Source organism: Prionailurus bengalensis, chromosome E1 (genome assembly GCF_016509475.1).
Source record: "Prionailurus bengalensis isolate Pbe53 chromosome E1, Fcat_Pben_1.1_paternal_pri, whole genome shotgun sequence".
Taxonomy (NCBI): Eukaryota; Metazoa; Chordata; class Mammalia; order Carnivora; family Felidae; genus Prionailurus; species Prionailurus bengalensis.
In genome coordinates, this window is record NC_057347.1 from 2,576,200 (window position 1) to 2,598,549 (window position 22,350).

General features: G+C 64.6%; 1 protein-coding gene across 5 annotated transcripts; it reads left to right on the plus strand.

The window, feature by feature from the left end:
• The first annotated feature begins 68 nt into the window (after window positions 1-68).
• Window positions 69-22,138, plus strand: KDM6B (lysine demethylase 6B). Of its 5 annotated transcripts, none has more exons than XM_043583010.1 (24): window positions 69-199; window positions 7,059-7,175; window positions 12,065-12,184; window positions 12,445-12,587; window positions 12,678-12,819; window positions 13,003-13,101; window positions 13,204-13,423; window positions 13,506-13,598; window positions 13,685-13,846; window positions 13,942-14,142; window positions 14,230-14,577; window positions 14,665-16,820; window positions 16,934-17,060; window positions 17,186-17,291; window positions 18,325-18,530; window positions 18,627-18,691; window positions 18,779-18,850; window positions 18,937-19,085; window positions 19,221-19,335; window positions 19,441-19,628; window positions 19,786-19,927; window positions 20,229-20,355; window positions 20,451-20,621; window positions 20,759-22,138. In XM_043583010.1, the coding sequence occupies exons 5-24, from the start codon at window positions 12,683-12,685 to the stop codon at window positions 20,780-20,782; spliced, it is 4,908 nt and encodes a 1,635-aa protein (XP_043438945.1). In that variant the 5' UTR covers window positions 69-199; window positions 7,059-7,175; window positions 12,065-12,184; window positions 12,445-12,587; window positions 12,678-12,682; the 3' UTR covers window positions 20,783-22,138. The 5 variants fall into 5 exon arrangements, with proteins under 5 accessions (XP_043438945.1, XP_043438949.1, XP_043438947.1 ...); XM_043583014.1 differs by having other exon boundaries at window positions 18,782-18,850; XM_043583012.1 differs by lacking the exon at window positions 69-199 and adding an exon at window positions 4,343-4,438.
• The last annotated feature ends 212 nt before the right edge of the window (window positions 22,139-22,350 follow it).

Below are 22,350 nucleotides of genomic sequence, written 5' to 3' on the forward strand. Positions count from 1 at the left end.
GGGACTTCGGCGCGAGGGGAGGCGGGACCAAGGGAAGGGGGCGGGGCTGGGGCGCAGGGGGGGCGGTGTTTGTGTTGGAAAATCCAACTGCGCCACGGGGCGGAGCGGCCCCCCCAGCCCCGGCCTGGGAGAGGGGGGGGCCGCTCGACCCCCTGGGAGACCTTGGGGAGCCTGAGCACCTGGGACACCCCGGAACCAGGTAACGAGGGGCCGCGGGGGCGTCTGGAAAGAGGGAAACCATCTCCGCGCAGGGGGGCGGGACGCCTGAGTCTCAGACTTGTAGAGCTGGGGGTGGACGTTTCGGTCCCTGCAAAGGCACTGCAAAGAAGATCGGGGCGCAGGACGCCAGGGTTCCCCAGAATGCAGGGCGGTGTGGGGGAAGAGCGGGCGGGCAGAAGCCTTGGGTTCGGATGTCAAGAGGGGCCTGAGAGGACTCGCAGTTCCCCTGGGGCCGGGATTTCCCCTCCGCAACACTAGGTCGGGGCGGGGCGCGACGGTGCCTAACAGAAGGGCAGGACTGAAGGTCAGAGTCTGCAGATAGGCCAGGGTGATGGCCCTCTGAGGTCGGGTGTGGTCGGGCAGGGGTGCGTCTCCGGTCCCGGGGCCACTTCGGGTCTCCCTCCGGTCCCTCCCACGGTGAGGTGTGTCGCCTCAGCTTTGACCCTCGCGCCAGGAGCGCCGGGAGCCAGCCTCCCCGCGGGAGTCTTCGTGTCCACGCACCCCGCCGCCCCTCCATCCGTGGTCCTGCGACCCCACTCTGATGCTCCTCGCCCTCGTCCGGCTCGGGCCCTGCTCCGTGCGGACCTTCCCAGCGCAGCCACGAGATGGCGAGGGCGAGACGCGCAGCCCGAGCCGCGGGAGCAAGGGGGGGGGGGGGGGGAATGTGGCCGGCGGAGGGGCTGAAGCCCCCCGCCCGGCCAGAGAGAAAGGTGGGCCGAGGTGGGCGTCTGACTTCCTGTCATCTCGGCCCCTCACAGGAAATTGTGGGCGGGAGGGCGAAGGGCAGAGGCTGGGGAGGGGGCTGGACTCCCGTCTCCGCCTCCCTGCGCTGGAGTAAATAGTGGGGAGGGGGCACGCGGCTCGGTTACCAAGCAACGCAGATTCGCTTCCTGTCTGCTGTGGCTTGTGGCTGTGACCTGGGGGCGGGGCGACTGCGGGGAAGGTCGGGGGCAGGACGCCTAGTTCTCGGGACGGTACGAGCCCGGGAAGGACGGAGGGGAGGCCGCGAGCTGCGCTGCCGCCGAAGGGGGCTCGGCGGTCGTCCGGAGGGAGGCGGGACCCGGGCGCCACAAGGAGCGCCGCTCCGCCGACCTCCCGGGGGTTGCTTGCCCCGTTGCCGGAGTAACCGGAGAGCCAGACTCGGGAGCCGGATTCCCGAACTCTCGTGTCGGGCCAATCGGCTCCCGCGGAGGCCCCTGACGTCAGGGCCCTGGCGGCCAATGTGGAGGAGGCTTTATAGAGCGACAGGAAAAGGGAGAGGGGAGGGGGAGAGGTGGAGGAAGGGAGGGGGAAGCTGCTCGGGACCCGCACGTGCACTCCCACACGCTCGCGCCCACCCCCCTCCCTCCTCCGCACGCGCCCTAGTAGCCCCCTGCGCCTGCGCGGCGAGTCGCAGCCTGCAGCACTACCGCCGCACCCCCCCCCACCCCCCGCCTCCCCGCATTTGAATGTGTGTTTGCAAACTAGTCCTGGGCTGCGCTCCTCAGCCCCTCGGGATCCAGGCGTCTGGATCCGCCTGTCCCCTCTCGCTGGGTCTCCAACCACCACTGCCCAGCCTTGCGTGGGAGGGGTCGGCTACCTGTTTCCCACCGACCCCCAGCTGGCGCCCCACTCTCCCAGGTGGGCTGGGCGGAGCTGCGGTTTCCGGCCGCTTCTGCTCCGCCGGCGCCTTCCCGGGCTCTGGCTTAGGTTGCCTCCCCAGGGGGAACGGAACGGGTATCTGCGCCCCTTTGCGAGGCTTCAGTCGCTTGGGCTCAGCTGCTGTTGGCAGCGCGGGAGGGCGCTGCGGGGAAGTCCCGGCCGGCCCAGGTGACTCCCGCCGGGCCACCACGCCCCTTTTTCGCGTGGATGCCTCCTCTTTGATGCACCCCCAACCCTTCCCATCCCTAGCGTGTCTTCCCCACTCCTCCTCGTGCTCATGCACTTCCCCGGGCTCCTCTCGGGCTGTCTGTCCCGGGCTCCACTCGTCCTTCTCGGCTTCTCCCGGTTATATAACTCTTCCTCTCGCCGTGTCCTGGTTTCAACTCCACAGACTCCGCCCTGGAACGGCGCGGGGAGGGGCAGGAGAGTTGGGGACCCAGACAGGTTCCGGCTGGCGGCCGGCTGGGCCACGGGGGATCCCGCAGATGGGAGACGGAGCCCCGCGGGACCCGGTGCCCCCGCCCCCCACCTGCTGCCCCCCACCCGAGATCTCGCCCGGGAGAGAGAAGGCACAGTATCTGCGAGAGGCGTGTCGGGACTCCGTCAGAAATGTGGGTTGGGAGGTCAGGGCTGGAGGCGGGGAGGAGGAGCCGAGAAGCCCGAGTCCCTGGGGCTGGAGTGGTACTGGGAGTAAAAGAGATAAAGGCAAGCCGCCTGGGTTCCTTCTTCTTCTCCTTTTTGGGTTCCCAGAATTCCTAAGGCTATTTCCCAGGAAGCTTAGCCAAAGGCCCCTTTCCGCCCCTAGGGGTCAAAGGTCTGTGTTAGAGGTGGCCTGGGATGATGTCACCAGTGCACGTGCCCTGGGACGGTTGCCAGGCCGGAGGCCTCCTCCCCTTTCCATTCCGCCTCCCCCTCTCCCCCCCCACCTCTGCCCCGAGTCCGATTCCAACCCCGTGCCATCTTTTCCCCCTCTCCCTTCCCTTGGCCTTAGCAGCCTGCAGGTGGGAAACCCTGGCCTGGAGTTTTGTGAGGGGGAGGGGCACGGGTGTGGTGTGGCCCAAAGACTTTGCCCCTTTGCTGGGCTACGGGAACCCGGGGTCACTTTTCCCCAGGTGGGTATGAGAACTTTCCTTCCCAGCCCCCTCCGCCCCGTGAAGGAGCCTCCCAGCAGTCTTGCCGCTTTCCCACCTGCTGCATTGCTAAGTGTCCTATTGCCCCCCTCCCCATTTTGAGTTGAAGTGGGAGTGGTCGCAAGATAGCTACTCCCAGGAGAAGAGCTGTGTGTGTGGTTTGTGGCGTTCTGTAGACAGCAGCTCATCTCTGATCGTAATTAGTGACACCCCAACAGTGACGAAAAGGGTCAGGAAGCAGTGTTAGACTGAAGAGTACAGGTCTTTATTCTGTGTAGGTGGGTGGGTCACTTTCCTGAGGGAGGGGGACTGGGTTGATAGTTATGACCGCCCTTCCCTATGGAGTTAAGTTCCCGGGTTTGGTTATGATCTTAGAAAAAATTGGTTTTTCTTTTAAAGTGTTTCGGAGCTTGGGCTGTCAGGTCAGACCCGGATTCTGTTCCCAGCTCTGCCACTTAGTGGCCATAGGGACTTGGAAAGGTCACCACCTCCCAGAGCCTCACATTCTTCATCTGGAAAATTTAAATATCAATACATACCTTCTTGGCTGTTGGGGAGGTGGGGGGGGGGGGGATGAGATAATTTATGCAAAGCACTTCGCAAGGTGGCGGGTGCAGAATAAATACTGAATGAAGGCTTGTTATAAAATGCTTATTATTGTGGTTAAATCGTGATAGTTATGATTTTTGTGACTGTAGTTGTTAGGCCTGGTTCCAGCCGGCCAGGACCTTAGGAGTTGGTTCTGGAGGAGTGGAGAGTCGGTCTTAATTTGGCGGGTGGGAGGGAGGGGGCTGGGGATTAGCTCCCGCTGCTTTGTGCACTTTATTTGATGAGGGCTTTAGTCAGATTTGTATTGCTTTCTTTAGGATTATTTTTCCCCCCCTCCTGGAGAAGAAACAGCTAAGACTATTCCACTGGCCGTGAAAATAAATAATTGTATTGTGGTTCTTGATTTTTAAGCAAGACCCCAGTCCCCTCCCATGTTCTCTGGAGCCTTTCAATTTTGCAAAGGGACTCTACAGCGGGGACGGGGCTTGGCTGAGGGGTGTGTAAAAAGGTTGGGGTGGGTGGGTGGAGAGAGACTAGTGCTGGGGGCTGGGGGGGGGCGGGTAGTTAAAGGAAGAGACCGGAAGGGAGGAGGAGGGAGCCTGCTGGTGGGGAGGGAGGGAGGGGAGGAGGAGGTGGTGGAGGAGGAGGAGGAGGAGGAGGAGGAGGAGGAGGAGGAGGGAGGGGGTTGGGGAGAGCCTGCTACAGTTCTTTGTTTGACTCCGGGACTCAGGGACGGGGAGGAGGAGGGAGGGAGGCAGAGGCTGCGAGCGCCGGGGCAGGCCCAGGAGGCAGAGGAGGGACCGTCTCCCCCGCCCCCCCAGCCCCCACTCCCCCCCCTGCTGCTCCCCCCCTCCCTACCCGGACTCCGGGGGCACCGCCGGGGGACAGACACCCAGCAGGTAACCCCGGCCTGGCTCGCCCTCCCTCCTCGGATTTTCCTCCACACCCTCCCGGATGACCCCTTTCCCCGATTCTGTCTCCCCGTTTTCCTCCGGCCTTGCCCCTTTTCCCTGGCCCTCCCTGTTCCATCTCCCCCACTTGGGCTTGTCGCCCGCTGGCCGCGCCGCCGTCTCGTGCAGCCCGACTCCCTTCCCCTCGCCCGACAGCCTGTGCGCCCCAGGTCTGCCCGCGGCACCTTTCGGGGCTCTGTCTCGCCGCTTCTCCTGGCTTTGCTTTCCTTCCGACCTGTCCCCTGGGGCTCTGAGTAAGGAGGCAGCCCCTGTCTTTTCCTCGCTCCCCCAGCTCCCCGCCCCCCCCCCAACTCTGGCCCCCTTTCTCCTTCTAGCAGTCTCTAGGGGTGGGGAGAGAACCGGAATTTGGGGGGCCCTCCAGAGGGGCAAGGGGCTGTGTGTCGCTGGGGAAAGGGGCTGTGAGTGTGTGTGTGTGGGGTGGGGGTGGGGGCGGCTAGAGACCTGGCTGTCTCTCCGTTGTCCCTTTAAATGGCCCTCACATTTCTGGGGACTCATGGGGGGGAGGTGGCAAGCCGCCTGCCTGGGGGGCAGGGCCCTCGGTTTGTCCACACAATCAGGGGTGGTAATGATTTAAAGGGACAGCCTCGGTGTGGCCGCTGCCACCCTGCGCCGGCGGGAGGGGGAGCCGGCAGGCCGTGTCTGGGGAGGCTTGGCTGGTGAGCAGGGCATTTGAGGCTGAATCTGTCGAGGGGCCTGCCAGGTCTGGGACGGTGCTGCGGCTGGGACCTACGAGGAGGGGTGACAGCTCGCGGGGGCAGGGTTGGGGGCACTCAGCCTGGGCCTTCTCCCAGGCCCCACCTTTGGGTTCTCGGACTCCTCGGCCAAGAGTCCTTGAGTCCATACTACGGAGTCTGTTGGCCATCAGGTGGAGACCACCGGCCGGTGTACAGGTCAGCTGCCCGGCTTGGGCACATTGGAGCTGGCCCTTCGGCTTCCCTTTTGTTGTTTGGCTCTGTGCACAAGAAAGCCCCAGCCCCTCCCCCAGCTCCCCCTTCCCGTCCACATGCCCCCCCCCCCAACACACACACACCCACCCCAGCTGTTGGACAGATGAATTACAGCCTCCGGCTTGGGGCCAGGGCTGGTGAGGGATTAAAGCTCTGGGGCTGGCCCTTTAAATGGCTGTGGGCCCCTCCCCCACTCTGGTGTCCAGACACCCCATACACACCCTGGTGACCCCCTTGGCTTCCCCTCACTCCTTCTTTGGTCTGTCCTGAGGCCTGCCTCTCCCACCTCTCTAGGCTAGACCCTTCCCAGCACATCCCCTTCCCCTACAACACAGCCACATACACAAACACTACAGACCGCACGCGTGTGCCCGCACGCGCGCGCACACACACACACACACACACACACACACACAGAGGCAAGCACACGCACACCCTCTGGTCCCACGTTCTCAACATCCCTGTCCCGGAAGGTTCCAGCCTCAAGCTTCCTTTCTGTAGCACAAGAACTTTGCCTGCCCGGCCTCCCTGGCCTGCAGCTGGCCACTACCTGGCCTATGGGGGGCGGGGGGGGGGGGGGCCCTGCCTGGGTCAGGAGTGGCTCCTCCCTGGGGGCAGTGTCATCAGCAGCCCAGGCAGCTTGCAGCACATTGCGTCATGGAGGCTGGGGGCTGGAGGCCTGAGTCTCTGGGGCAGGGGGAAGGATGCGGGCTGGCCGGCCGGGGAATGGGGGGACTAGACTGGGAACCCCAATGTCTGGGGCCTCAAGGGCAGGCAACTGTGACTAAGGAAGCAGAAACCATAGGTCTCCGAGGAGTGAGTCTGAGATAAGGGCCAGACTTAGGTCTGACCCTAGATGGACACCTGATTCTTGACCCTGGACTTAGAAGACTTAGCTTTTTGTTTCGGAGGGGAGGGAAGGGACTGGGCCTCTGTCACCTTCTGGGGCCACAGAGAGGAAGGAGGTGATGGGGAAACAGGATATGGCCTTGAGGGGTGGGATGCAAGGGAGGCTTGCGGCAGAGGCCACTTTCAGACCCAGGCCCAGAGTCGGTCGTTGTGGAGGAAGGCTCCTCCCTGCCGGGCCCGTTCATCTAGTCTGGCCACCTGTGCTGCTCGCCAAGACCTGCCTGCACCCGCCTGGGGGAAGAGGAGGGGGCAGAGTCCAGAGGGTGGGGTTGACTGGTGTCTTGATAAGGTTAGGGGTAGGGAGGAGGCTGAGCTGGAGGCAGAAGATTGCAGGCCTGGGGCCAGGATTGAGGGCGACTTGGGTGCCGACGTCAGGGGCAATCGGGGCTACTCTGGGCCCAGGGACTGTCAGCAGGAGAGTTCGGTCCGAAGGGGACTCATGGATTGGGTGTCCGCTGTGGACGTTCACAGATGCCGTAGCACGCTCCCCTTACCCTCTGGTCCAAGGCTGCTTCCTAAAGGGGAAGGCTGGAGGACCACCTTGGGGATGGCTTTTTCTGGTTGCCATGGAAACGGGTTCTCTCATCCCATCTGACCACCAGCACCAGGCTTCTCCTCAATAAGAAGACAGGGAGCACAGGGAAATTCTCCAGCCTGGGAGACCCCACTTCTAACTGGCTTTTTTCTTTCAGGTTCCCCCAGGCACCATGCCAGCCCCGTAGTACCGCCCCCCCCACCCACCGTGGTCTGCTGCACCCCACCACTGGGGCACTGGTTCCAATGAGACAGGGCACATCAAATTCCATCTGGTAAGTTCTGCTCCTGAGCAACAACCCCCACCCCCACCCCCACCCGTCCAGCTCTGGACCACATGCTTGAAGAAGAGCGGTATGATCTGGATCGTGCCCACTCCTCAGAATGGTCCAGTCCAGCTCTGAGCATCCCCCCACCATGTGGTGCTGGAGTGGTTCAGCCTTCCTGGTTTATGGAGCGCCCCTCTGTTGCCCCTGAATGGTTCAGCCCTGTATTTCACCAGCCTCTCCACTACCACCAAAAAATCTCCCCCCAGTGCTACAACTCAGTTACTTCTGGAGTTGAATTAAACTAGAGTTTGCAAGGCTGGAAGGTAGAGGTGAGATAACCTGGGGGGATTTTTCTTGGGGTGAGGGTGCCCTATAAGAGTTGGTGAACAGTGTGGTTCGTGCGTGGTGATTGGAAATTGATTTGGAGATACCGGAGGCCATGGCCACAACAGCCTGCTGCTGTTGCCATGGCAATCGTGGCATCTCACCTTGCCTTCCAGCTCTCTTTCTGTTCCATTCTGTCCCCACTGTGCTACAGCATTTGCCTCCTCCCCCCCCCCCCCAAGTCTTACTTCTCTTCTGCTTCCCTCTCTCTTTGGGCCAGTTCTCTGCCTGAGGCTCTGTAGGAGAGGAGAGTATACCTAAGCCAGGGACTTAAGTTCTCTGAGTGTGTGTCGCACTGAATTTTTGAGTGGGACTGTTTTCTTCTGTGTATCTGGATTTGGCAAGATGGTTTGCACATTGGGGTGCCTCAGTGGAATTGTGTTGAATGAATGTGTTAACTGAATGAGCTTCACTGCCAAGAAAGCAATGGCTTCTGAGATCTGCTACAAGTGTCCTACCCACACCTGCTGTCGAGGACAGGGGACATTTGCGATGCTGGAGTTGCTGGGGGTAGAACGGGGTGGGGGCGCAGGCAGGCTGACCCAGGAGATGGCCTGTGACGATAAAACCAAGGGAGGGAGAACAGGACAGAGGCAGATAGAAGAGTGGAAAGAATGAGGCCCTGGGAAGAAGCCCAGTTCTTCCACTCTCTTGCAGAGTGAACTTGACCAAGTTACCTAACCTCTCTGAGCCTCAATTTCCTCATCTGTAAAATGGGTTAAAAAAAAAAAAAAGTACTTCCTAACTCAGATTTGCGGTGGGGGCAGTTTTAAAAAGGTATGTAAAGTGTTTAAGACGGTGCCTGGTGCCTACTAGTAAGTATTCACTAAATGCTAGCAATTATCATCATAATGGGAGCTGCAGGGAGCCTTGAGGATCAGCAAGGACGTTGAGGAATAGGACGGAACTTGATTGAAGGCAGACAGACGCCCAAATATCTGACTCAAACAGAAGGATCACTGATCCGGCAACAAGACGTCAGGATTCGGGAGGGGGGGTGGTGGAGTGAGGCGAGGAGTCTGCGGGGTCAGCCTGCTCCAGTGTTTCCCAGACTCTGTTCGGGAACATGAAGGCAAACACAGAAGGGCATGTGCAGAGACACACGTGATCACGCAAGTGATGCAGAGGCAGACCCAGACAAAAGACCGAGACAGGAGCCAGGCAGACACACAGACAGAGACAGCCCCTCAGAGTCATGTAGACAGGCATAATGACAGGAACGCGTCAGACACAGGCACTGAAGGAGACGAGATGAGCAGATATGCAGGTGCACACAGAGACAGACACCGGGACGACCCACACACAGCCGACCTTGTCAGACACACTGGTGAACACAGCGGTCCAGTCAGAGGCAGACACAAGGCTCGCAGTGACACATAGCGGGCCGGGGCCGGCACTGTCACTCCTCGGTGGGGGGCGGGGAGGGGCCAGCAGCGGGGGAAGGCTGGGGAAGGGAATCCCGAGCGGGCGGCCTGCCCGGGTGGCTGAGTCACAGCGGCGCCCCAGCCGGCGGCCCTCCCCTCCGCCTCCCCCCTCCCCCAGGTAAGAAGCGAGCCTGTAACCCCTCGCTTCCACCGGGCGGAACGAGGCCTGGCGGGGAGCGGGATGCGGCGGGTGCCGGCCCCGGCCCCGCCTCGGCGCGTCCGCGGACTGCGGGGGGGGGGGGGGGAGGGGGGGAAAGACCGTGTGTGCGGGGTCTTGTCTCTGGCCGGCATGTGAGTCTGCGTGCGCACGTCTGGCCCCTTCCCCCGCGTCCCGCGCGGCCGCAGCGGTGCGCGCCGGGGGCTCCTCAGGCCTGGAGCCGGGAGAGGGTTAAGTGGGTGTGATTGATGGAGTGGGTCTCTCTCGGGGCTCCGGGGGAGGGGGTCGGTTAAAGTCCCCGAGTCCAGAGCCCGGATGGAAGGGGCGGAGCTGGGCTTAACCGGGAGTGCCCGGATGGAGAGGGCGTGGCCTCAGCAGGAGAAGGATTAACCCTTTCTGGGCGGCCGGCCCCGGGGACTGTGGGTCGGGCGGGAGAGGCTGGGAAGGAATGTCTGCCCCAGAAGTATACCGTCCTCCCAGCCTGGCTGTGGCCGCGTGCGTCTTCCTCTCGCCTGCCTTCGGGGAGTCTGTGGGTGTCTGTCTTTGTGACTGCTGCCCGTGGCCGTCCCCTCCCCTTGGTTAGTACGGACACCGGGAGTCGGGGAGGGCTATTCCTGCCCCAAAGCGAGAGTGGAGGTGAGAGTGGACCGCGAGCCGGCGCCGGGGAACAGGTGTGAGCGCCGCGTCGAGGCTGGCGGACGCGGGGAGGGGCCGTCGTGGGGGAAGACGAGAGGGGAAATTCCGCGGGACCGGTGGTGAGCGGTGTGTGGGCTGAGTTGTGTCTGCCTCTGACTGTGTGTCTGTGTGCGTTCAGGGAGGCGAGGGCTGAGTCAGTGGGAATAGGGGAAGGTTTTGTGGGTGACTCACGCTCTCCCACCCCAAGCCTGAATCAGACCCCGAGGGAGGGCTTTGTACGGGGGGCGGATGAGGAGTCAGGCGCCCGGGTCCCGGTGAATCCGAGGTGGTTGGCGAGAGTGAATGTGTATTTAGTGCACAGGAAGTTTTTGTTCTTCGGTGAGGGCTGCTGTACTCTGAGTACCGGCGTGGGGGGTTGTGGACAAAGGTGGAAAGGGGCTGGAGGGACGGGACTCAGTGCTTTAGGGAAAGCTGAGTCAGTTCCCCGTGGGAAAGGGGAAGTGGTGGAGGGGAAGTGTCATCATCGCAGAAGGGGAAGCTGCATTTCCTGGTAGCTGGCAGCGCCCTCGGCACCGCTTCGCAAACCGGGATCTGATCCTGCGGTGCCTGAACCCCCGCCCCCACTCCCCCCCCCCCCCCGTTAGCCCATGCGTGGTCCCGGACTTGGGTGGGGGAATGTGGCCCGGGCTACCCTTAGACCGCAGCTAAGCGCTCTGCTCGTCCCAGGGCTTTGGCAACTGACCGAAAGTCAGTGTGGTGAGCAGAGAGAGTTCGGGCAGAAACTCCGCTAGAGCCGCGGACGCCGTCCGCAGAGCCCAAGCGTTCGCAGGGTTCGGCGGGGAGTGGCGCGCCGCGACCTGTAGGGTCCGGAGTTTAGCACGTAAACAGACCACCTTGTCCTGCGGAGAGAGGACTGTTTTCACCAGAAACCCGCCTGCCCTTGCGGGCTGGGTGGAAATTTCCCCACCGCGCAGACTTCTCTCGGCGAAGGCGAACTTTCCAGCCGCCCCCAGCCCCTCGTCGCGCGCGCTCCCCCGGCTTCCTGCCCGGCGCTCGCTCCAGCTGGAGCGCTGGCCCCGCCCCCGCCGCTTTGTACTCTACGCTCGCCTCTCGCAGCTCTTTGTACTCTAGACTCTCAATGGACCGATCCCGGGAGCGGAGCCGGCTCCCTACCTGCGGGGACGCCGGGTAGGCGAGGAAGAGGCGCGGGGACGGGGATCCTGGGCTCAGGCGACAAGGAAGAACTGGGGCCGAAGGGGAGGTGCCCAGAAGGGGGGCGCTGCGCCCGTCGTGGGTCGAGGCGGCACCGACGGGAAAGGGCGGGGGGGGGGGGGCCGCCGCGAAGGAGGAAGTGAAACGGGTTCTGGGTTCTTTAAGGGAGTGGGCGGTGAGAGTGGGACAAGGGTGATGTCACCGCCTGTTGGGCCCCGCCCTCCTCCCTCCCGAAGGACCCCCCCCCCTTACACTTACACACGCCGCTTCCGCTGCGCAAGTAGCCACGTCACGGGCAACCCCCGAAATCCCCCCTCCCTTGGGGGGCGGGGGCCACGTGGGCCGTGGGGAACCGCGTGGCCCCGACGGGGAAGGGCATAGAGGATACGGGAGCCACGCGAGAGGGGCCACTCGGGACCGCTGTGCGCGTCTTCTCAGAAGTTGGGGGATTAAAGGGAGATTTTGGTTTTGGGGGTCGGTTGGAACTGAAGACCTAGAGAGCCAGGGGAAGTGGAGGAGCTCCGGGAACTAGGTAGGCTGGGGGCCCCGACCGTAGTTTGGGATAGGGTCAGGCGTGGGGGGGGGGGGGGGATGGTGGAGCGCTCGGATCTCGGCGCGGGCGGGTTTGGGTACCGAAGTCGCCGTGACCGGCCAGCTCTCAGCAGTCACAGGGGGCACCCGGGGTGGGAGGTGAGGCACGGGGCGAGGTGAAGGGAGGAAAGGCAGCGACGCCTTTGTCTGCGTTGTGCCTCCGTTTGCCGTCGGCCGGTCTTAGGGCGCCGGGGCCGGGGGCGTTTCGGGCGGTCCTGCCGGGAGTACCGGCGACTCTATGGGTGCGTGGGACTCGCGGGTGGCGCCGTCCCCCAGGCCGGCCCGAGCGTGCGACGTGCCGCCTTCACCCGCAGGGGTCCCGGGCCCTGCCTGCGCCGCCGGCCCGGGTGTCAGGTCCGGGATGGAGACCCTAGGTGGGAGCCGCGGGGTCACCCCGGGGTCACCCCGGGGCGAGCCCGTCTGACCGGCTCCGCCGCCCCTCCTCCCCCGGCCGCGGCCGGGCTAACCTCGCTCTCATTGGTCCCGGCCAGGCTGTTACTGAGGCGGAGACACGGGTGATGATTGGCTTTCTGGCGAGAGAGGAAGTCCTGTGATTGGCCGGATCTCAGGAGCTCGCCGACGCCGTGCGAGGACGCTCCCACGGAGGCCGGGTAAGCCGCAGCGGCGCTGCCCCTCCGCCCCAGTGGCTCCCGGCAGCGAGCCGCCGCTGACCGGCCGTCCCGCTCCCTGCCGCTCGTCCCGGCGCCTCGCCGCTCTCCCGGGCCTCCGGGGGCTCCTTGGGCGGCGTGGCCCTCCCCTCGGGGAAAGCCAAGGCCCGACTCCCGGTGCAGATGACTGCCCGGCCGGGCCCCTGGGCCTCAGCTGTGCGCTGGCCGGCTCACGGCACTCCTTCTCCACCTCCCCTCCGCAGAATTGGCTGTGAAGGGCCCTGGGTGGCCGTCTGGGGGCAGTGGGCACTCCTGTCAGAGCGGCTGGAGCGGGACCGTCGCCCCAGAGAGCTGGGGCAGGGGGCCGTGCCCGATCTCCAGGGCTCCTGGGGCCACTGCTGACCTGGTAAGGGAAAGACCAGGGCTGGGTCGGCCGTGTGTATGCTGCTGGCTCAGGCTGTGCCCCCATGAAGATCTTGATCTCTCCTTGACTCAGGCTGGATGCATCGGGCAGTGGACCCTCCAGGGGCCCGCGCTGCACGGGAAGCCTTTGCCCTCGGGGGCTTGAGCTGTGCTGGGGCCTGGAGCTCCTGCCCGCCCCATCCCCCTCCTCGAAGCGCATGGCTGCCTGGAGGCAGGTGAGAACATGGGGCACCCCTCTCCCCGTCTCCACTCTTTGGTCACTCTCTGGGTTTCTGCTGATCCGTGGACCCCAGTGGGGTTCTCAGCTGCTTTCCCTTAGTCTCTCAGTCCCCTCATTTCTAAGTAGGGACGGGACCACTTCATCTTGCTGCACGTTAACAGACCCCTTCCGTCTCTAGGTGCTCTGCCAGCATCGGGCAGCCCCCACTCTCTGCTCCCCTACCCCCTTCACATGGCAGTAGCTCTGGACACCCCAACAAACCGTATTATGCTCCAGGGTGAGTACGGAATCAAAGGTGCTGTAGATGGGACGTAAGCCTGGGGCCTCAGAAGAGGTCCCCCAGGCCTGACCAGCCCCCACAACCCCTTCTGCCCGGTAGGACCCCCGCCCCGAGACCCCTCCACGGGAAGCTGGAATCCCTGCATGGCTGTGTGCAGGCACTGCTCCGAGAGCCGGCCCAGCCGGGGCTGTGGGAGCAGCTGGGGCAGCTATACGAGTCCGAGCACGACAGCGAGGAGGCCATTCGCTGCTATCACAGCGCCCTTCGATACGGAGGAAGCTTGGCTGAGTTGGGGCCCCGCATCGGCCGACTACAGCAGGTGGGACGAGGCAGGGCCCGGGGGGCTGGGCTTGTGCCTTCTGGCTAGGCGCCCTCATCCTAACGTGTGCTTCTGCCCCCAGGCCCAGTTCTGGAACTTTCACGCCGGCTCCTGCCAGCACCGAGCCAAGGTCCTGCCCCCCCTGGAGCAAGTGTGGAACTTGCTGCACCTTGAGGTGAGATGGGGGCCGGTGGGGTGGGGAGGAGGCCCCTGGCTGGATCTGCACATGTGTCATTCTCTCTCCTTTCTTTTTGTTTTCAGCACAAGCGGAACTATGGGGCCAAGCGGGGCGGTCCCCCCGTGAAGCGAGCCGCTGAGCCCCCAGTGGTGCAGCCCGTGCCTCCTGCGGCGCTCTCAGGCCCCTCGGGGGACGAGGGCCTCAGCCCCGGGGGCAAGCGCAGGAGAGGCTGCGGCTCTGAGCAGGTATGGCTCTGAGCAGGTATGGTCGCGTGTAGGCCACGGGCCGCCGTGGGCAGGACTGGGCCGGGGTGCCGTTCTCACGCTCTCTCTTCTTCCAGACTGGCCTTCCCCCGGGGCTGCCGCTGCCCCCGCCGCCACTGCCCCCACCGCCCCCGCCGCCCCCCCCGCCGCCGCCCCCACCCCTGCCTGGCCTCGGCACTAGCCCTCCGTTTCAGCTGAGCAAGCCAGGGCTGTGGAGCGCCCTGCATGGAGATGTCTGGGGCCCCGAGCGCAAGGGTTCAGCACCCCCGGAGCGCCAGGTGAGCCCCAATCGATTGCCCCTCGTCTCTTAACCACAAGTCCCCCGTCCCCCACGTGTCACTCGTGGCCCTTTGCCTCTCCCACAGGAGCAGCGGCACTCGCTGCCTCACCCGTATCCGTACCCGGCTCCGGCCTACGCCGCGCACCCCCCTGGCCACCGGCTGGTCCCGGCCGCACCCCCAGGCCCAGGCCCCCGCCCCCCAGGAGCAGAGAGCCATGGCTGCCCGCCTGCCACCCGTCCCCCCGGAAGTGACCTTAGAGAGAGCAGAGTTCAGAGGTCGCGGATGGACTCCAGCGTTTCACCAGCAGCAACCACCGCCTGCGTGCCTTACGCCCCTTCCCGGCCCCCTGGCCTCCCCGGCCCCACCAGCAGCAGCAGTAGCAGCAGCAGCAACAACACCGGTCTCCGGGCCGCGGAGCCGAGCCCAGGCATTGTGAGTTCCGGACCGCGGGTGGACTGCGGGTGGAGCGGGCGGTGCCACCCCCCCGGCAGCCGCCGACCGCCTGTCCCCTGCTTGCAGCCCGGCGCTGATCATTACCAAACTCCCGCGCTGGACGTCTCCTCTCACCAAGGCCGCCTGGGGCCCTCGGCACACAGCAGTCGGAAACCGTTCCTGGCGGCTCCCGCTGCCACTCCTCACCTGTCCCTGCCGCCCGGCCCCCCCTCGCCGCCTCCGCCGCCCTGTCCCCGCCTCTTACGCCCTCCGCCCCCCCCTGCCTGGCTGAAGGGCCCGGCCTGCCGGGCAGCCCGCGAGGATGGGGAGATCTTCGAGGAGCTCTTCTTTGGGTCTGAGGGACGCCCCCGCCCTCCCCCACCACCCCTCCCCCACCGCGAGGGCTTCTTGGGGCCTCCGGCTCCCCGCTTTTCTGTGGGCACTCAGGATTCGCACACCCCTCCGACTCCCCCAGCCACCAGCAGCAGCAACCATGGCAGCCACAGCAGCAGCCCCACAGGGCCCGTGTCCTTCCCCCCGCCTCCCTACCTGGCCAGAAGTTTGGACCCCCTTCCCCGGCCCCCCAGCCCCAATCTGAGCCCCCAGGACCCACCTCTTGCGCCCTTGACTCTCGCCCTGCCTCCAGCTCCTCCCTCCTCCTGCCACCAAAATACCTCAGGAAGCTTCAGGCGCCCGGAGAGCCCTCGGCCCAGGGTCTCCTTCCCAAAGACCCCCGAGGTGGGGCCGGGCCCCCCCCCAGGCCCCTTGAATAAAGCCCCCCAGCCTGTGCCGCCCAGGGTCGGGGAGCTGCCTGCCCGAGGCCCGCGGCTCTTCGACTTTCCCCCTACCCCGCTGGAGGACCAGTTTGAGGAGCCGGCTGAGTTCAAGATCCTCCCCGATGGGCTGGCCAACATCATGAAGATGCTGGACGAATCCATTCGCAAGGAGGAGGAACAGCAACAGGAGGCGGGCGCAGCCCCCCCGCCCCCGCTGAAGGAGCCCTTTTCGTCTCTGCAGCCTCCGTTCCCTAGTGACACAACCCCGGCCGCCACTGCCACCGCCGCCCAGGAAGAGGAGAAGAAGCCACCACCAGCCCTGCCGCCACCGCCGCCTCTAGCCAAGTTTCCTCCGCCGCCCCCGCTCCCCCCACCGGCCGGCCCGGCCAGCCTGCTCAAGTCCTTGGCCTCCGTGCTGGAGGGACAGAAGTACTGTTACCGGGGGACTGGAGCCGCCCTCGCCACCCGGCCCGGGCCCTTGCCCGCCACTCAGTATTCGCCAGGCCCCCCATCAGGTGCTACCGCCCCGCCGCCCGCCTCGGCGGCCCCTAGCGCCCAGGGCTCCCCGCAGCCCTCCGCTCCCTCGGCATCTCACTTCTCTACCTCAGGCGGGCCCTGGGCCCGGGAGCGCGGGGCGGGCGAAGAGCCGGCCCCGGGCCCCATGACCCCCGCCCCGCCGCCCCCACCCCTGCCTCTGCCCCCTGCTCGGTCTGAGTCTGAGGTGCTAGAAGAGATCAGTCGGGCTTGTGAGACCCTTGTGGAGCGGGTGGGCCGGAGCGCCACGGACCCGGCAGGCCCGGTGGACACGGCGGGCCCGGTGGACACGGCGGGCCCAGTGGACAGCGGGACCGAGCGGCTGCTGCCTCCCGCCCAGGCCCGCGAGGAGAGTGGCGGGGTGGCGGCGGCGGCGGCAGGACCAGGCAGCAGCAGCAAGCGGCGGCAGAAAGAGCACCAGAAGGAGCACCAGAAGGAACACCGGCGGCACAGGCGGGCCTGTAAGGACAGCGTGGGTCGGCGGCCCCGAGAGGGCAGGGCAAAGACCAAGGCCAAGGCCCCCAAAGAAAAGAGCCGCCGGGTGCTGGGCAACCTGGACCTGCAGAGCGAGGAGATCCAGGGTCGCGAGAAGGCCCGGCCCGATCTTGGCGGGGCCTCCAAGGCCAAGCCACCCACGGCTCCTGCCCCTCCACCGGCCCCCGCGCCCCCTGCCCAGCCCACAGCGCCCTCGGCTCCCGTTCCCGGGAAGAAGGCTCGCGAGGAAGCACCAGGGCCACCAGGTGTCAGCCGGGCTGACATGTTAAAGCTGCGCTCACTCAGCGAAGGGCCCCCCAAGGAGCTGAAGATCCGCCTCATCAAGGTGGAGAGTGGGGACAAGGAGACCTTCATCGCCTCCGAGGTGGAGGAGCGGAGGCTGCGCATGGCGGACCTCACCATCAGCCACTGCGCTGCTGACGTCGTGCGTGCCAGCAAGTAAGTTCCGGGAGGTGCCCCCCCCCCCCCCAGGCTGCTGGCCCGGCCCAGTGGGGGGCTCCCTTCCCCATCACCCTGATATTCCTGCCCTCATGTCCCTATCTTCCCCACAGGAATGCCAAGGTGAAAGGGAAGTTTCGAGAGTCCTACCTTTCCCCTGCCCAGTCTGTGAAACCGAAGATCAACACTGAGGAGAAGCTGCCCCGGGAAAAACTCAACCCGCCCACACCCAGCATCTATGTACGTATGACCCCCCCTGCCATGGGTTCTGAGACTGTGTCTGGGCCGTCAGGGGCAGTGGGGGAGGGGGCTCAGAGCCCGGGGCAGGGCTCTCACCCTGGCCCTGTCTCCTTGTCATCTCTCAGCTGGAGAGCAAACGGGATGCCTTCTCACCTGTGCTGCTGCAGTTCTGCACAGACCCTCGGAATCCCATCACCGTGATCCGGGGCCTGGCGGGCTCCCTGCGGCTCAGTGAGTATGGAAGGGCAGGAGGGTGAGGGGAGGCCTCGGAGGGCCCCCATGCTTGCAGACCCCGGACCGCAGCTCTCACGAGCTATCCTCAGTCCTCCCCAGGCCGTACTTGAGGCCTTGGGCTTTCTTCCCATCACTGTGTCCCCAGCACTGGATAGAGGGGCAGGGGATGGAACCCAGGACCTGGTTAGGGTCACTTTTGGTTTTCTTGATCGATTAGGATGAGAATACAGAGTATACAAAACCCCTGCCGGCCCATGGTTTGGGGATTTTTTTTTTTTTTAAGTTTATTTATTTTGAGAGGGAGAGAGAGCGGGAAGGGGCAGAGAGAGGAGGGAGGAGAGAGTGAGAGTGGGGAAGGGCAGAGAGGGAGAGAGAGAATCCCAAGCAGGCTCCACACTCAGCACACAGTCTAATGAGGGGCTCGATCCTACGACTGTGAGATCATGACTCAAGCTGAAATCAAGAGTCCCAAAGCTGGTTACTTAACCCATCGAGCCACCCAGGTGTCCAGGGCTCTCTTTTTCCGCGCTTTATCGTGCAAAAAAATTTTTATCGGGCAGAATTCCAAACAAAGGTACTTACGTACAAACGGAAACCACACAGAAACATAAAACGCAGTCGTCTTTCCTCTATGTCCGTAGCGTTCTCTATACCCGTATATCCTTCCTTCCCACCACTGTTAGCGTGAAGCGTGTTCTAGGCTTGTACTTAACTAAATATCTGGTTGGATCCAGCGATAACTTAAGGAAACTGCCATTCATTGAGCACCTATTAAGTGCCAGGTGCAGTGCACCTGTGGCCTCACGCACACCTGAGGACTCTCCTGGAGGTGCCTCGACTCAGAGCAGCAGCAGGAGAAAGGGGGGTCGCCCTGGGAGGGCCAACCTTCCCAGCTGCGTGTGGGGCTGGGCTGGGCTGGGCTGAGCTTCGTGAAGCTGGGGGGTGGGGGGGAGAGGCTTGGGGCGGAAGAAGGCCCTCGCTCCCTGCCCTCCGCCCTTGCCCCGACGCCCTGCTCGGTCCTGCCTTGCAGACTTGGGCCTCTTCTCCACCAAGACGCTGGTGGAGGCGAGCGGCGAGCACACGGTGGAGGTGCGCACCCAGGTACAGCAGCCTTCGGACGAGAACTGGGACCTGACGGGCACGCGGCAGATCTGGCCGTGTGAGAGCTCCCGCTCGCACACCACCATCGCCAAGTACGCGCAGTACCAGGCCTCGTCCTTCCAGGAGTCCCTGCAGGTGCGAGGGGCTGCCGGGGCTGGGGGTGCGGGTGGGGGGGTTGGGTTCCCGGGGGCGGCACTGACCCCAGCCCGCCTCCCCGCTGTGACCCAGCAGGAGGAGAAGGAAAGCGAGGATGAGGAGGCAGAGGAGCCCGACAGCACCACGGGGACCCCTCCTAGGTAGGTCCCGGTCGTCCGCCGCCTTCGTGTCCTTCCCCTTCCCTTGGCCGGCGGGTCCCCGTCAACCCGTGCTCTTTGCCCCGGCAGCAGCGCGCCAGACCCGAAGAACCATCACATCATTAAGTTCGGCACCAACATCGACCTGTCTGATGCCAAGCGGTTAGTGCGGCTGGGGGCAGGGGCGCTGCCGGACCGGCAGGGGTCGGGGGCGGCCTCTCACTTCTGTGGCACCTTCGCCACCGCAGGTGGAAACCCCAGCTACAGGAGCTGCTGAAGCTGCCCGCCTTCATGCGGGTCACCTCCACGGGCAACATGCTGAGCCACGTGGGCCACACCATCCTGGGCATGAACACCGTGCAGCTGTACATGAAGGTTCCCGGCAGCCGAACGCCAGGTGCGCTCCTCACCCGGGCGCGCGCGAGGGGGCGGGGCTGCCGCTCCGCCAGCCAATGGGGGCCCGGGGGCGGACCGGGCGCGGAGCGCAGGCCGGGCTGCCGCCTGCCATGCCGTTCTCTGTCGCCCCCTGCAGGCCACCAGGAGAACAACAACTTCTGCTCCGTCAACATCAACATCGGCCCTGGCGACTGCGAGTGGTTTGCGGTGCACGAGCACTACTGGGAGACTATCAGCGCCTTCTGCGACCGGTGCGCGCCACCCTGGCCCCGCCAGATACACCTCCTCCCACCCCCCCCCACCCCAGTCCCGCCCCGTCCCTGTGGCTTCCGTCTGACCCTGTGGCCACCGCGCAGGCACGGCGTGGACTACCTGACTGGTTCCTGGTGGCCAATCCTGGATGACCTCTATGCTTCCAATATCCCCGTGTACCGCTTCGTGCAGCGCCCCGGAGACCTGGTGTGGATTAACGCGGGCACCGTGCACTGGGTGCAGGCCACCGGCTGGTGCAACAACATTGCCTGGAACGTGGGGCCCCTCACCGGTGAGAGGGTGGGGCCCGTGGGGGGTGAGCCCCGTGGGGGGTGAGCCCTGTGGGTGGCCAAGCTGGACGGCAGCCGGCTGCCAGGGAAGGGAGGGCCTGGGGGCCAGCGTGGCCGCGGCTGCTTGAGATGCCTCCGTTTCCCCCTCTGGCCCCGCAGCCTATCAGTACCAGCTGGCCCTGGAACGATACGAGTGGAACGAGGTGAAGAACGTCAAGTCCATCGTGCCCATGATTCACGTGTCCTGGAACGTGGCTCGCACGGTCAAAATCAGCGACCCGGACCTGTTCAAGATGATCAAGTGAGCGCCCCACTTGGGAAGAAGCCCATCTCCACCCAACTTGGCCCCGCTCTTGTCCTTTCTGTCGGATTCCGCCCCGTCTTCCTTCTTCTCTGCCCCAGTCCACGTGCCCTGCACTGTACCCGCCCCCGCCCCGATGAGCTTTATTTTCCTGCGGCCCAAATAGACAAGAGCCACATGTCCACTGTGAGCGATGCCCAGGCCAGGGGCCGTGACCCCAGCCTGGAGCCGGGAGGCCCCGCCCCGCCCCGCTCCGTCGGCCTCACGGCCCCCCTCGCCTCCCCTCCCTGCACGCGCGCAGGTTCTGCCTCCTGCAGTCCATGAAGCACTGCCAGGTGCAGCGCGAGAGCCTGGTGCGGGCCGGGAAGAAGATAGCCTACCAGGGCCGGGTCAAGGACGAGCCCGCCTACTACTGCAACGAGTGCGACGTGAGTGGGCCCGCCGCGCCCTGGAGGGAGGTGCCCCCGCCGCCCCCGCCGCCCCCGCTCCCCGTGACCGCCCCCTCCCCTGCGCCCCGTCCCAGGTGGAGGTGTTCAACATCCTGTTCGTGACCAGCGAGAACGGCAGCCGCAACACGTACCTGGTGCACTGCGAGGCGTGCGCGCGGCGGCGCAGCGCGGGCCTGCAGGGCGTGGTGGTGCTGGAGCAGTACCGCACCGAGGAGCTGGCGCAGGCCTACGACGCCTTCACGCTGGTGAGGGCCCGGCGGGCGCGCCCGGGGCCGGGGCCCGGGGCCCGGGGGGCGGGGGGGGGCGCGGGGGGCGGGGCGCGGGCGGAGCACGGCGCCCGCCCCCGCGCCTGAGCCCGCCGCCGCCGGTTTTCTCCCCGCAGGCCCCCGCCAGCGCGTCGCGATGAGGCCGGACGCCCCGCCCGCCCGCCTGCAGGGCGCCGCGGGGCCACCAGCACACGCCTGGGCTGGACCTAGGTCCCGCCTCTGGCCGGGAAGGGGGTGTCGGGCCCGGCCCTTCCGCCCCATTGGCAGCTCCCCCTCACTTAATTTATTAAGAAAAAAAGTTTTTTTTAACAAATAAGAGGAAAAAAGGAAAAAAAATGGGAGGCGGGGGAGGGGGCTGGCAGCCCCTCGCCCGCCAGCGCCTCCCCTCACCGACTTTGGCCTTTCTAGCAACAGACACAAGGACCAGGCTCCGGCGGCGGCGGGGGTCACATACGGGTTCCCTCACGCCTGCCGCCCGCCCGCCCGCCCGCCCGGCGCAGACGCTCGCGGCTCGTGTTTGTACATAGACGTTACGGCAGCCGAGGTTTTTAATGAGATTCTTTCTATGGGCTTTACCCCTCCCCCAGAACCTCCTTTTTTACTTCCAATGCTAGCTGTGACCCCCCTGTACATGTCTCTGTTTATTCACTTGGTTATGATTTTTGTATTTTCTGGGTTTTTTTTTTTTTCTTTTTTTGTTTGTTCGTTCTTGGTTGTTTTTGGTTTTTCTTTTTTTGTTCGTTTTGTTTTTTAATTTATAACAGTCCCACTCACCTCTATTTATTCATTTTTGGGAAAACCCGACCTCCCGCACCCCCCAAGCCATCCCGCCTGCCCCTCCAGGGACTGCCCGCCGCCGGGCTCTCCCCGCGCCCCAGTGTGTGTCCGGGCCCGGCCCGTCCGTCTCCGCCCGTCCGCCCGCGGCTCCAGCCGGGTTCTCATGGTGCTCAAACCCGCTCCCCTCCCCGACGTCCTGCACTTTCTCGGACCAGGCCCCCACTCCCGACCCGACCCCGACCCCGCCTGAGGGTGAGCGACTCCTGTACTGTAGGGGAAGAAGTGGGAACTGAAATGGTATTTTGTAAAAAAAAAATAATAATAATAAATAAATAAAAAAATTTAAAGTTTTAAAGAAAGAACTATGAGGAAAAGGAACCCCGTCCTTCCCAGCCCCGGCCAACTTTAAAAACGTGGACCTTCCCCTCACGCCCCTCCCTCCCCCACTTTTCTTTTTAAGCGTGAACCAGCCCAGGGCCAGGGCCTCACTGGGGCAGGGACACCCCGGGATGAGTTTCTCTGGGGCTTTATTTTCGTTCCGTCGGTGGTTTTTTTCTCCCACGCTGGGGCTGCGGAGGGGTGGGGGGTTTACAGTCCCGCCCCCTCGCACTGCACTGTCTCTCTGCCCCAGGGGCAGAGGGGTCTTCCCAACCCTCCCCCTATTTTCGGTGATTTTTGTGTGAGAATATTAATATTAAAAATAAAATCCGAGAAAAACATCCGGTTTGGATACGGTGCTGGGGCTAGCGGGGCGCGCACTTGGGGGGAGGGCTGCCCGGCCGGGCCTCCCGCGCAGACCCCGGCGGGGCGAGCCCCTCCCCGAGGCGCCTGTGGAATGTCCAGCGCGCCGGTCCGCTCCTCGGTCTGGGGTTGGGGGGGGGTGCCCGATCCCGGAGCCGCATTCCAGGATAAGGGGGGGTGGGGAGAGGCC

What these genes read in the sequence shown, in the direction of transcription:
- KDM6B (XM_043583010.1), top strand. Translation starts at nt 12,683, where the DNA reads ATGCATCGGGCAGTGGACCCTCCAGGGGCCCGCGCTGCACGGGAAGCC. An exon ending in AAACCGTATTATGCTCCAGG is followed by an intron (nt 13,102 to 13,203) that starts GTGAGTACGGAA and finishes TCTGCCCGGTAG; the next exon opens with GACCCCCGCCCCGAGACCCC. An exon ending in GACGTCGTGCGTGCCAGCAA is followed by an intron (nt 16,821 to 16,933) that starts GTAAGTTCCGGG and finishes TCTTCCCCACAG; the next exon opens with GAATGCCAAGGTGAAAGGGA.